At 48.1% G+C, this 13,098-nt stretch overlaps 1 protein-coding gene across 3 annotated transcripts in view; it reads right to left on the bottom strand.

The window, feature by feature from the left end:
• Window positions 1–3,623: 3,623 nt before the first annotated feature.
• Window positions 3,624–13,098, bottom strand: part of Ptpra (protein tyrosine phosphatase receptor type A) — a 110,929-nt gene continuing 101,454 nt past the window's right edge. For 2 of the 3 annotated variants that reach the window (XM_052724041.1, XM_052724039.1), the window contains 4 exons: window positions 9,034–9,159; window positions 8,802–8,953; window positions 4,971–5,106; window positions 3,624–3,919 (listed from right to left, as the gene is read on the bottom strand). In XM_052724041.1, coding sequence (XP_052580001.1) covers window positions 3,845–3,919; window positions 4,971–5,106; window positions 8,802–8,953; window positions 9,034–9,159 — 489 coding nt within the window. In that variant the 3' untranslated portion in view covers window positions 3,624–3,844. The other variant, XM_052724040.1, reaches the window with a different exon arrangement.

The raw sequence follows: 13,098 nt of genomic DNA, 5'->3' as shown, positions 1-13,098 counted from the left end.
CAATCATTTGTAGATCTGGACCCTACTAGCATGGGTGGCTGGAAACACGTCTCTGCAGCCTAAGTGTGAGCTAACGGCTCTGCTTTCACTGCCAGTCACTAACCTGTGGGGGTGGGGTGGGGTAAAAAGAAACGTTTATAGGGTTAACAGCCAATCTGGATCTGGGTTAAGAAGCAATTATGAAGGTAGGGCCAAGTTTGGCATAACGGTGACCAGACCCATTGGGCAATCAAGTGCACTCAAGTTTAGAATAATGATGAGCAGCATATGAGGTACCACTGTTGGCGCTGGACGTGAGCTTCAGGATGGCTGTAACTGTGACTCCTTAGAGTTGTCTTATTAGCAGGAACAGGAAATGGATGCAGGGAGATGCATGCTATGTTAAATTATCCCAAGAAACACAGACTTTGCTAAGTGGATGACTCTTTATTTATTTATGTTTGGTTTTTTTTGAGACAGGGTTTCTCTGTGTAGCCCTGGCTGTCGTGGAGGGAATGTCGTGGAGGGAGGAAGAATAAAGACTTTTCAAAAGTCTGTCCGAAATGAGAAAGCAAGCAAGCTTAGGGAAACATGCCTTCGGTGGCAGATGATCTGGGGAGCAGTGGAGACGAAGTGGAGTCAATGAAGTAAGCTCTAAATGGTTGGGCTCTAGGTGCTGCTCGAGGCTGGCTGCACCCTTCCTTCTGAGGCAATGCTCACCCCTCCCCCGACCCAGGTCGTAGCTGATTAGCCAGAGTGTCCACACAATTGTGCTATGGGAGACACATTTTCCTTTGGACATACAGGAGTCCTTTGTGGGGTTTAAGTCCTGGTTAAAAAAGAAAGATGGAGAAAAGGATGTGGGCTACTGCGACAGAAGGGGAACATTCCTCCTGGAAGACATCCATCAGTCAAGTCAGCAGGGACTCCAGCACAATCCAGAATATTCTAGCATGCCCTGCTCAAGCCTAGCCTTGGCAAAAGGAAGAGGGCAGCCTTCCCTTTGGTAGGTGGGACAGCAGCCACAGACAAATGATTTTCTTAGTGGTGTATTCACTGAGGGCTTGCTCACCCAGTGACCACGCTCCACGGGTGGACTTGGTCACACAAGGGCTCTAAGGTACAGTGTGCAAGGACAGGGCATTCCTCAGGAAGATTCCTGTCCTTTTAGAGCTCCAGTGCCCAGAAGGACAGAATGACGTCAGGGACTTACACCACACGGGAAAGCTGGTCTACTGTCCCATCTTTGGTCTTGAAGTATTCTGGGATTCCTCCCATACATTCTCCTCTTCCTCTTGAAAGAATTTTTTGTTGTTTCGCTTTTTCGAGACACAGTCTCTGTGTAACAGCCCTGGCTGTTCTGCAACTTGATTTGTTGACCAGGCTGGCCTTGAACCCACAGAGATCCGCCTGCCTCTGCCTCCATATGCTGGGTTTAGAGGCACTTTGCTTCTATGCCCAGTTTGGGTAATTTTTAGATTTATTTTATTTTATGTGTATGAGTGTTTTGCTTGCATGTATGTCTGTGTATCATTTGCTTGACTGATGCCCAGGAAGTCAGAAAAAGGCCCTGGATGCCCTGGAACTAGATGGTTGTGAGCCATCATGTGGGTGCTGGGAACAGATTCCAGGTCCTCTGCAAGAGCAGCCAGTGCTCTTTACCACCGAGCTGTCTCTCTAGCCCACATTTCTCCTTTTACACAAATATTTTGAATATGTGGTACACAACTAGGCTTTCTTTTCACAACACTCTGTCTGGATTTAAAGGCCCCTGACGGCTTCAACTGACTTTCCTTTTTTTTTTTTTTTTGTAGCCTTGGCTGTCCTGCAACTCTGTAGACCAAGCTGGCCTTGAACTCAGAGATCCGTGTGGCAACACCGCTCGGCTCTGACCTTTGCTTTCTACTCACCTAAATTCTCAGCACCCCTTGGGTCTAGTTTAAGTTCCCCTCTTTAATAGCACTTACCTCCGAATGTGCCTCTGTGGAACATACTAGAGTGCCTGCTGAAGCCTCTGAGGAGCGGAGGGCATGCTTACCTCTCCATCTTTGCCCTCTGTGGCTGCAGAAACATCTCCTGCTGTGTGCTGATGCTGAGAGGTGTGGGAAAAAAATCCATCATCCCTGCCAGCTCAAGTGAAGGTTAGATTTCCAAAATATCCCTGGGCAGCTCCAGGCCTGGGTTGTAGTCAGTGAAAATAGAAATGAAGTTGCTTGCTTTCTGAGCTCCTTCCTGTTCCAAGTTGGTGGCAGTGGCCTAGCTCCCATCATGGGGATGTGAATTACATCCTCAGGATGTTGGCATCAGACAATGGAAGAACTGGCAAGGCATGGTGATGCACGCCTTTAATTACAGCTTGGGGGGCAGAGGCAGGCGGATCTCTGTGAGGTCAAGGCCAGTATGGTCTACAGAGTGAGTTTCATGTCAATCCAGCCTACACAGTGAGACCCTGTCTCAAAAAAGAAAACAAACAAAGAGAAAACAAAAAGTTGGATGTAGCGGCAAGGTCTCACTTCCAAAATAGCCCTGGATAGCCACAGGCCTAGGTTCTAGCAGTGTCTATAATCCCAGCCCAGTTCTCCTATCAAAAACAAAACAAAACAAAAACCAACCAAACCAAACCAAAAAAAAAAATGAGAATGGCCTTCATAGGCTCACATGTTCCAATATTTGGTCCCCAGCTGGAGGAACTGTTTGAAAGGAGTCGGTGTAGCCTCGTTGGAGGAGGTGTGTCACTGGGCTTTCAGGTTTCAAAAGCCCATGTCGTTCTCAGTATCTCTCTCTCTGCCTCGTGCTTGTAGATCAAGATGTGAACTCTCAGCTACTGCTCCAGCACCATGCCTGCCTGCTGCTGCCACGCTCCACCTTCTTCTCTAAGCTGCCTTGGTCATGGTGCCTGATCACAGGAATAGAAAAGTGACTAATACACCCTGCCTCAAAAACAAGCTGAGGCGAGACCCAATCCCTGAACAGTAGTGTGCTGTGGCACGTGTGCTCACACTTACACACAGAAATAAATACACCTCCAGAAAACCATTAGAAACTTGTTCTGGATAGAAACTAGAGAGGCCAAACTGGCCCCAGCTCAAGTCCGCACCAGCTCCTCTGACCCTGGTGTCCTTTCCCTTAGAGAAACTCAGTGAGAACCTAGCTGTCTGTCTAGGGGACAAAGCTGGGTGGGCGGCTGGGATGACTGCCCTTGACAGAAAACAGAGTCCTCTTTCCAGCGGCAGGGCAAGGAACAACCCAGGAGAGCCCCAGCCTAATAAGGCTGCCCTGTCCAAGACAAAGGGACTGACATTTCCTCAGGGAATCAAAAGTTTTTATTACCTGATGATCCCTAGTGTGGTGCCAGAGATACCGCTCTGGTCTCATTATTCCCCATGCTGGGGTGGCTGATACTGGGATGGAGGTGGTGGGAGACAAGGGTGGACTGGAAAGGGGAGGGGTATTTACAGTACAGGGAGGGAAAGAGGCCTGCATGGGGTGAGACAACCATTTCCTCAAGAGCTCTGAGAACTTTGTGCTTTGTTTGAGTTGGCACCGAGCTACCTGGAATGAGCCTTACATTTACCTTCTTTAGGAAAAGATGTTTAAAGCAAAGAACAATCCAGCCCAATTTCCAGGCTGAGGATTTCATGATATCAATCCAAATATCACACTATTTAATTCCCCAATAAAACACTGGAAAAAAGACTATCAGTGCTAACACATTTACATACAAAATCTCCACCTATTAGGTAATAGAAGCCTATGTGCCATTTCTAAAACAGTTATAAGATATATACAATTTTGGGTATATTAACAAAACAGAATATTACAAAATATTAAAGGCAATTCTCTTGTCTGTGGGCCTTGTCACCTGTCACTTGAAGTTGGCATAGTCTGAGAAGGCATCGATGTACTCCTGCACCACCTTGTAGCAGAATTCATACTGTTCCTGAAGGACAAGCAGAGGCAGGAAGAGAACTAGTCACCAGAGGGACAGCTGAAGCTCGGTTCCGAACTGACCCTCCCACCCCTTTTTTATTTAGACATCTCACTATATATTGTTGCCTGGCCTGGAACTCCCTATGTAGACCAGGTTGGCTTGGAACTCACAGAGATCTGCCTGCCTCTGCTTTCTAAGTACTGGGAATAAAGGTGTGAGCCACCACCATGGATAACAGACCCAGTTTTTAAAAAGGGAAAACTGAGAGAAAAAGGAATGTTTGTGGACTACAGACAGGTGACCAGACATGTGAGGAGAGTTCTAGGTCCTGCAGGGTCAGATGTAAGCATGTGAGGCTGAACATGGAGCATCTAGGGTGGCTCAGGCTGCCAGGCTGAGATGATCCTAACTCCGCAAGCCTCATCTCCTCTCAGATCTCCTAAAATTCATGTTTCCCCTCAAGACTTTCTAGCTCCACAAGATTCGGGAAAACCTTTGTGGACATACGGACTGTCAAGAGTCAGACTCTGAACAGGAAGGCCCAGCACAAAGGCAGGCACTCCTGCCCTCTCCTTCCTACCAGAACCCAAAGCAGAGCCCAAAGCCTGTGCGTTATTCAGGCACGCCTTTGCACACGTGTAGGTGGGTGAGTACGTGCACGTGTGATGTATGCGTGTGGGTATTCGGTGTGGTTGTGCACCTGTAGGCCTGAGCATCAAGTAGGGCGCCTTCCTCAACTGCTCTCACCTGATTCCCTTCAGAGAGGGTCGCTCACTGAACTAGAAGACGACTGTTTCATCTAGGCTGGCTGGCCAGTGAGCCCCTGGGATCTACCTGTGTCTGCCCTCAATGCTGGGGTTATAGATACTGACAGCCATGCCCAGCCTTTTAGGTCGGTGCTGGGGATTTGAACTCAGGTTAGCATGCTTGTAGAACAAGTGTTGTTACCCAATGAACTCTCTCCCCAGTCTCCAGGCACTTCCTGCCTTCTGAGTATGAGCCTTGCACCTAACAGGGAAGAGCTATGGTTAGTGCAGTCACACAAAGACGAGCAGCATACCAGTGTCTGGACCATGTGTGGCCTCTGTAGCCGCAGGCTCTTGACAGTTTGGAAGACATCCAAAATTCCTTCTGCTTTCACGCGCTCCAGGACTGTGCTCAAGGCACAAAAGGTCCCTGTTCGTCCTGCCCCGGCGCTGAAACAGAGCAGATACACTTACCACAGCTGCTGTCTGTAGCTGTCTATCCTGAGGGGCAAGTGTAGTGAGGAGCAGATGCAGGCAGAGGCTGGTTCTGGGAAGATGAGTCATCCAGGGAGCTGCCAGGGGAAGGTGTCAGTGGAACAGGAGACCCATGTTCACCTCTGCCCTCCTAGCCTGGAGCTTTGTGAGAGCAAAGCTCTGGAGAGGGATAGATTCCTGCTGCCCTTCCTGTGTGCACTGAGGATGTGCTTGTGGGACTCAGGGACAACTTTCACAGACCCTGCCAGCTTGACTTCTTGCTGTCTACCTTCAATGACTAGGTTGTCTTCACAACTGCTGACTCAAATTTTATGCACTTGTATCTGCCAACTCCTTTCCATTCTTTTTTTTTTTTTTTGGTTTTTTCGAGACATGGTTTCTCTGTGTAGCTTTGCGCCTTTCCTGGAACTCACTTGGTAGCCCAGGCTGGCCTCGAACTCACAGAGATCCGCCTGGCTCTGCCTCTTGAGTGCTGGGATTAAAGGCGTGCGCCACCACCGCCCGGCCTCTCCTTTCCATTCTTAAGGGATCCAAACTTCCATCTTGACTCGATCCACTTTGTTCAGTATTACCAGCTGATTCTCTTACCAGACACTGAGTACCTGCTCTCTGGCAGGGGCTGTGAACTCAGCAGTTCTAGACAGTAAGATATGCAATAAGCAAAAAAAAAAAAAAAAAAAGGAACAGAGCTCCAGAGCTCCAGGCAGGATGCTCAGGGAAGGCTCTCTGAAAGTGACACCACAGAGACAGTGACACACTATGGCTGGCTATCTGGGAACAAGCCTCTTAGGGGATGAGGGCGCTCAGACGATGTACCTGGACCTGGTGCAGAAGGGAAGGGAGAAGGGTAGGTATAGATCAGAGCCCAGGAGAATGCTGGGTGTCCCTAGCTGACTAGCAAGGAGACCTCCCATCATACTGGGCCCTTGTTGGGAGTCTAGGTAGGAGCAGTCCAGTCTTACTGATTCTTTTTGTAAAAATCTGTATTTATTTGTGTATGAGGGGAGTATGAGTGTGTGAATGGGCTAAGGGTATGGGGGCATGCACACCATGGAAGTAGAAGACAACTTTGGTAAGTTGGTTCTTGCCTTTTACCTTGTTGAGGCATAGTCAACATCAAGCTAGCTGACCTGAGAGCTTCTGGCCAGTTCTCCATCTCATCTTCTATCTCACTGTTGGAGTGCTGGGATTATAGATGTAGGGGTGCCACATCTGGCTTTTTATGTTTGGGGTTCGGGGGACAAAACTTGGGCTGTCAGGTTTGCATGGCAAGTGCTTTTACAGCAGACCATCTCCCTGTCAGACTTCTTTTAAGATTTTAAGGCTGCTGTGTTAGGAAGGGGGAGGAGCAGAGGGGGAGGGGGGGAGGAGAGGGGGAGGGGAGAAGGGAGGTCTACCAGGAAGCCAGTATGGGAGAAAAGGCAGCTTAGCCTGAGGAGCTGTAATATTTGGGTTCTGAGAAGTTGCGGCAGGCTTTACTGATGGCTCAAACATCATGTGGAGGAGGAGGAGGAGGACAGGATAGTTCTAAGCCTTCTCCTAAGAGTTCAGCAGGTCCCCAAGAGTGCTGGTGCACACCTTTAATCTGAGTACTCGGGAGGCAGAGGTACTTCTGCAAATTTGAGGCCAGCCTGGTTGATATAGTAAGACCCTGTCTCCAAAAACAAAACTAAAAACAAGTCAAAACAAAAAGAGAGGTCTGGAGAGGGGACTCGATGGTTAGGAGCACTGGCTGCTCTTGCAAAGGACCTGCGTTTCATTCCCAGCACCCACGGCAGCTCCCAACTGTCTGTAACTCCAGTTCCAGGGGATCCAGTGCTTTTTTCTGGCCTCCTTGGGCACCAGGCATGCACACAGTACAAAGACATACATGGAGACAAAACACCCTTACACAAAAAAATAAAAATTAAGACAACAAAAAAGAGTTTCCAGGAGTGGAAAGGACACTGATTTGGGGAAGATCTGGAAGAAAGATCAAGAATTATGACTTGAATTTTTTTTTTTAGTTTTTTGAGAAAGGGTTTCTCTGTGTAACTCTGGCTGTCCTGGAGCTCACAGAGATCCGCCTGCCTCTGCCCCCCAAGTCCTGGGATTAAAGGTGTGTGCCACCACCGCCCGGCATGACTTGAATCTTAAGCATCAGATACTTGTGTTGAAATGCTAAGTACTAGATACACAAATGCCAGAAAGAGCAATATAGAGTTTACGGGAGAGTCTGAACCAGTGACCGAGATTTGGCAGTGAATATCACGAGCAAAGGAGTTTAGATGGGCTACCTAAAAGCATTGTCTGTTGAATGGAACCAAAGACTGGGCCATAGATGGGGTAGACACAGCATAGGCACAGAGAAGGAACAGCTCATGAGGATGACAACCACAAGAGAAGCTATTGAAGCATGTCACAGAGATGAGTGGCTTGTGTCCAGTTGGAAAGGCACTCTCTCCAGCCATCTTGAGGTCCATTTAGTCTAGATGGGGGGAGCTGCAATGGAGTGTCAGAATGAAACACACACACACACACACACACACTGTTCATAGTATAATCGGAATGGAAAGAAAAGACTTGGAAGCTAGTACTAATAAATTTTTTAACTGTTTTTGCTATACAGTCAAAGATAACCTTGAACTTCTGAACCTCCACTCTCTACCTCCTGAGTGTTGGGATCACAGGTCATCTGCCAATATGCTTGGTTTTATGTGGTGCACAAAGCTACATCCTCAGCCCTAGAGTAGGCACAAACAATTTGAGAGACTGTACTTTTTTTTGTTGTTGTTTTAAATGGGTCTCACTACATAGCCCTGGCTGGCCTTGAACTTAAAGATCTGTCTACTTCTGCTTCCTGAGAATGCCTGGTGAGACTTCACTATTAAGGACATACCTCAGGATAAATTTTTTTCTGGGATTCTCCTCACTCAGGTCCTTGAGCATGCTAGTCAAGTGTTTTACTATATCCCCAGCCTAGTATTAAATCCCTCTAAAACACCATCTCCAACAGGAGTCCCTTGCTGCCCCAAATAAACCTTCTTACAGTGCTCTTTTGTTGCTGTGTCCATGTTCCTGCTGATTTGGGCTCAAACCTGGGAGGCGTTCTTGACTTTTCCTCTGTTCTCAGTCTCACTGCTTTTTGTTTTGTGTTTTTGAAACAGGGTTTCTTCGTGTATCCCTGGCTGTCCCGGAACTCACTCTGCAGCCCAGGCTGGCCTCGAATTCACAGAGATCCACCTGGCTCTGCCTCCCCAGTGCTGGGACTAAAGGTGTGCGGCACAATGCCTGGCTTGCTCCCTGATTCCCACCCCCCCAAACCATTCTCAAAATACTCTTTCTATTCACCCATACTTCAGGAGAGCAGGCCTACCCCACATCACCTCAGCCATCTCTCCAGTGCTGGCCTCTCTCGCTGCTCCCCTGAATCCCGTCCCATGCTCTTCTCAAGATCTGCACACTAACACTTCTGTAGCACATGCTCTGCAGAATTCACACTCCAAGGTCCCTTTGATGACCCCATTGTCTGGATTATCAAACACCACGGTGCTCACCAGCATTCTGTGTGTGTACCCTTCGTGGTCTGCCCGATACTCACCGTCACACCCACCCCGCACCCCACCTCTCCTGCTTTCCTGTGGCCCCCGGTGAGGGGGGGTCAGCAGTACCTGCAGTGCACAGTGATGGGATGATTCCCCGACTGCTGCTGCTGCTTCTGCACCGCGGCAATGATGTTGATCATGCCTTTCCCGTCACTGGGGATGCCCACCTCAGGCCAGCCATGGAAGTGGAACTGTCGGATCTGCCGACTCTTGTTCTCCTGTGGAAGAAGCGGGATCAGGGAAGCGGTGGGAGCCTTGCTGTTCCCGTAGGAACAGCCCTACCCAATACCCATCTTACCCTGGTGTTGGTGACTAGGAGGTCTCGGACAGTGTAGCTCTCACATTCCTCCTCCTTCTTCAGCTCAACTGTGATGTCTCCATAGGATACCAGGCCATCAGATGGCCAGTACTGGGCACACTTCTCCTGGAGGGACAAATGGGAGAGGTATGGTGAGGTCAGGGGCTAGAACACTATGTGTAGTAGAGCAGCTGTAGTGCCCTGAAATTCTTGGCTCCTTCCAGCACAGGGACCTTTCCTTCTGTCATTTATTTTTAGATTTATGTAGGAGTGTTTTGTTTGCATGTATGTATATGTGCACCACCTGTGTGCCTGGGTCTCACTCTGTAGCTCTGGCTAGCCTGAGCTAAACAGGCATATCAAGTTGGCCTTGAAACTCACAGAGATCTATCCTCCTGCCTCCCAAGTGCTGAGAATAAAGGCGTGCACCACCGTGCTGGGCCCACAGGGTCCTCCTAGCCCTTTAATGTGGAATAGTTAAAGGGATGCCTCAAGGCTGCCAGCTTGAGCATCCCTACCTTGCTAGTGGGCAGAACAAGCCGGCACCATCAGACATTACAAGAGAATTAGATATCAAGGGCTAGGTGTTGTGGCTCATGACTGTAACCCCAGCATTCGGGAGGCAGAGGCAGACGACTGAGAGTTCAAGGCTAGCTTGGGCTACACAGTAAGATCTGTCTAAAAACACCCACCCATCCAACCATCCAACTGATAAGTAGGTACCGAAGACCATAGCTAGCAGCTTTTTAGTCATAAAATCAGTTACTTACAGGGAGATGGGGCAGAAGATAGAGGCCTCTTCAAGTTGGGGTGGAGGAGGGGGTGGGAAGAGCAAGAATGAAGCCTCTTCCAGCTGGCTAATGGGGATCGTGAGTCAAGGTAGTTTCATTTGGTCCTGACTGAACCTGGGGGCAGACTCACGCTAGGTGAGTTTCAAGGTGACAAAAGCTATCGCAGCGAGGTAGGGAAGGTGAACTGGTTGAAACAAATCTGGATGTTATGAAGAGACACTTTATAGATTCTTACAGCTGTGAGACTGATGTCGGGGGTGATCTTCAGTTAGGCATTCCTCACTTGGGGAAGTAATAGGAGTCTTCATTTAATTTAGTTCTCCATGTGGGCTCAGCAATAACAAAAAATCCAAGTAGTTTGGAGTGAAAAAAACAAAGTCAAATGCTCTGAGAGAAAAGAGGATAGATTAAAGGGCTAGTGTGACCAGAGGCGGCCCCTTGGCCGTGTGTGTGGGGAGGTGCAGGTGGGGGGTTGGTGGTGACAGCTGATACTGCAGCCGCGTTTTAGTGGATGCTGGGAGCTGACAGAGGCAAAGGGTCGCTTCAGATCAGGGATCTACTGGGGTGCCTCTGCTCTAATGTAAGGGCAAGGATCTTTCTTAGGGGCCAAAATGTGAGCCTAAGGAATCTAGGGGGAGGCCCAGGAGGAAGGCCCAGGCTAAAAATGTCTAGGGCTCCTGCTAGGAATGGAGATATGAGAAGAAAGCTGATTAGGCCAGTGGAGAGCACAAGGTCATGAAGAAAGTGACAACATGGAGAGCAGAAGACTGAGGTGAAGATGCAGCAGACAGGAATGGTGCATATCCCTGTAATTCTAGCATCTGGGACGGCAAGGCAAAAGGATGCTGACACACTCCCACCCCCCACCCCCCCACCCCCCACCCCCACCCCCGCGCCCGCCCCACAAGGTCCCTCAGTATGTAGTTCTGGCTGGCCTGGAACTCACTATATAGATCGGGCTGGCCTTGAACTCATAAGACATCTTCCTGCCTCTGCACTAGAATTAAAGGTATGGGCCACCACCTGTTAAAAGGATGGTGATTTAAAGGCAAGCCTGGAAAATATTGTGAGAATTTCAGAAACAAACAGGGGTGGGGATGTAGCTAAGTTATTGAGCAAGTTTGAAGCCCTGGGTTTATTCCCCAACACAGAAAAAACTAGTCATAGTGGTATTCACTTATAATTCTAGCACTCAAGAGAGGTAGGGCAAGAAGATCAAAAGTTCAAGGTTATCCTTGGCTACACAGTGGACTTGAGGCCCTCCTGAGACACATGAGAGCCAGTCTATAAATACATACATACATACATACATAAATACGTAAATACATAAATACGTGAAACAAGGAAGAAGGGCTGAAACCAAGTTTGGGAACTATCTGTTACCACTAAATAGTCCTAAATTATACATGCATGGGTATTTTTAGCAAGATCTCTACAAACTCAAGCAGGATTTTAAGATAAAGAGTGACATGATTACATTTATATTTTTCAAAAAGGCACCACTTCACTACATGAAGAACTAAGGTTTGGGCAGGACATAGAAAGAATGATGTCAGGCTACTCAAGGTGAGGACCTGTGCTGGCGGATGCACGGGAGGCATCACTACTGTCCCACATGTCTGCACCTCATCATGTCAGAAATAACGGTGAGTGGCAGTGGTTAAGCTGTAGAAAAGGGGGCATGCACAACAGCTATCAGGACTCCCAGACAGAATGCACGCAGGGGAAGGCTGGGGAAGAAAGTAACTCTAGATTCGTGACAAGAGCACCTGGGTGAAAGGCGCACTTATTTATTTAGATGGTGTGGTGGTTGGTTTCATATATGCTCCATCTACACCCAGTGTCTCAGACTACTTCCGGTTGCCTGCGTGAGATGTAGAACTCTCAGCTACTTCTCCAGCACCAGGTCGGCCTTCATGCCAGCACGCTTCCTGCCATAATAATAGACTAAACCTCTGAAAATGTGAGCCACCCCAAATAAATGTTTTTCCTTTATAAGAGTTGCCGTGGCCATGGTGTCTCTTCACAGCAGTAGACATCCTAACTGAACAGATGGGTTCAGAGTTGAGTTAATGAGTGATGATCCTCTTATATCTGCCTCCTAAGTGCTGGGATTATAGGTGTGTGCCACCTTGTTAGGGTGAAGAGTTCTGTTTATAAAGAATACTTATTCATTTATTGTGTGTATGAATATGCCATGGGGTGCATATGGAGGTCAGGGAACAACTTGCAGGAGTTGGTTCTCTCCTTTCACCATGTAGGTCTTGCGGACAGAACTCAGGTAGTCAGGCTTAGTAGCAAGCACCTTCACCCACTGGGCCATCTCACTAACCCAGAGGGCTTTTAAGAGATAGACAAATTAGATTTGCCAAAGGCTCTTTCTAAAAAAAAAAATTAACTGGTGTTTTTGTGCATATATAAATGTGTGTGTGTGCATGTGCCAATGTGCACAGGAGGAGGCCAGAAGAAGGGCATCACGTGTCTTATTTCTTTGAGGCAAGGTCTCTCCCTGAACCCAGGCTTTCATTTCTCAGAGAGGATGGAAACCAGAAAGCCCCAGCAATTCTGTCTGCCCCCTGGAGTCGGGGTTACAAGACTATGTAGAATTCCTGGCTTATTCCATGGGTGCTGGGATCCAAAGCTGGTCTTCTTGATTGTGCAGCAGGCACGGACTGCTGAGCCATCTCTCCAGCCTCTCAAGGGCTCTTCACTTTGGTATAAAGCCCTAACTCATTACTACAGCTTGGAAATAACTGTTACCAGGCCACACTAGCTTCTCTAGCCTCACTCTAATGATTCTGATCCCCGCTAAGTGGTATGTCATGGACAGTGAATCACCTATTCACTACAATGCACAACCTCGAGGCAAAGAGGCTTCAAGAAATAAGCACTATGGGACACAGCCTGAAATAAGGGATGAAAGATGATACTCTGAAATTGGGGGTGCCCTGTAGAGGCTGCATGGTGAGGAATAGAGAGTAGGGAGCAATTTCCTACACTGAGGAGCTGACCTAGAGCATCTTTGAGATCTCTGTATAGTTGGAACATCAGACAACACTACTTTTAAATTGTCCTTATGTCTTTTTTCCTAAAAAAAAAAAATGACCTTAAGTATGTGCTATGAAGCTGCTGGTCCAGTACTGAGTCTGTTCTTTCTTCTTGTCTCTAGTCCTGAGGAAACTCCTTGCTAATTTTTTTTTTTTAGGCAGGTTTCATTATGCGGCCCTGGATGGCCTGGAACTCATTGTATACACCAGGCTGGCCTCAATCTCAT

This window comes from Peromyscus californicus, unplaced genomic scaffold, assembly GCF_007827085.1.
Source record: "Peromyscus californicus insignis strain IS unplaced genomic scaffold, ASM782708v3 Scaffold_7__1_contigs__length_154581171, whole genome shotgun sequence".
Classification (NCBI taxonomy): domain Eukaryota; kingdom Metazoa; phylum Chordata; class Mammalia; order Rodentia; family Cricetidae; genus Peromyscus; species Peromyscus californicus.
Note: the sequence above shows the minus strand (reverse complement) of the source record. Positions and strands in the feature narration are given on the sequence as shown.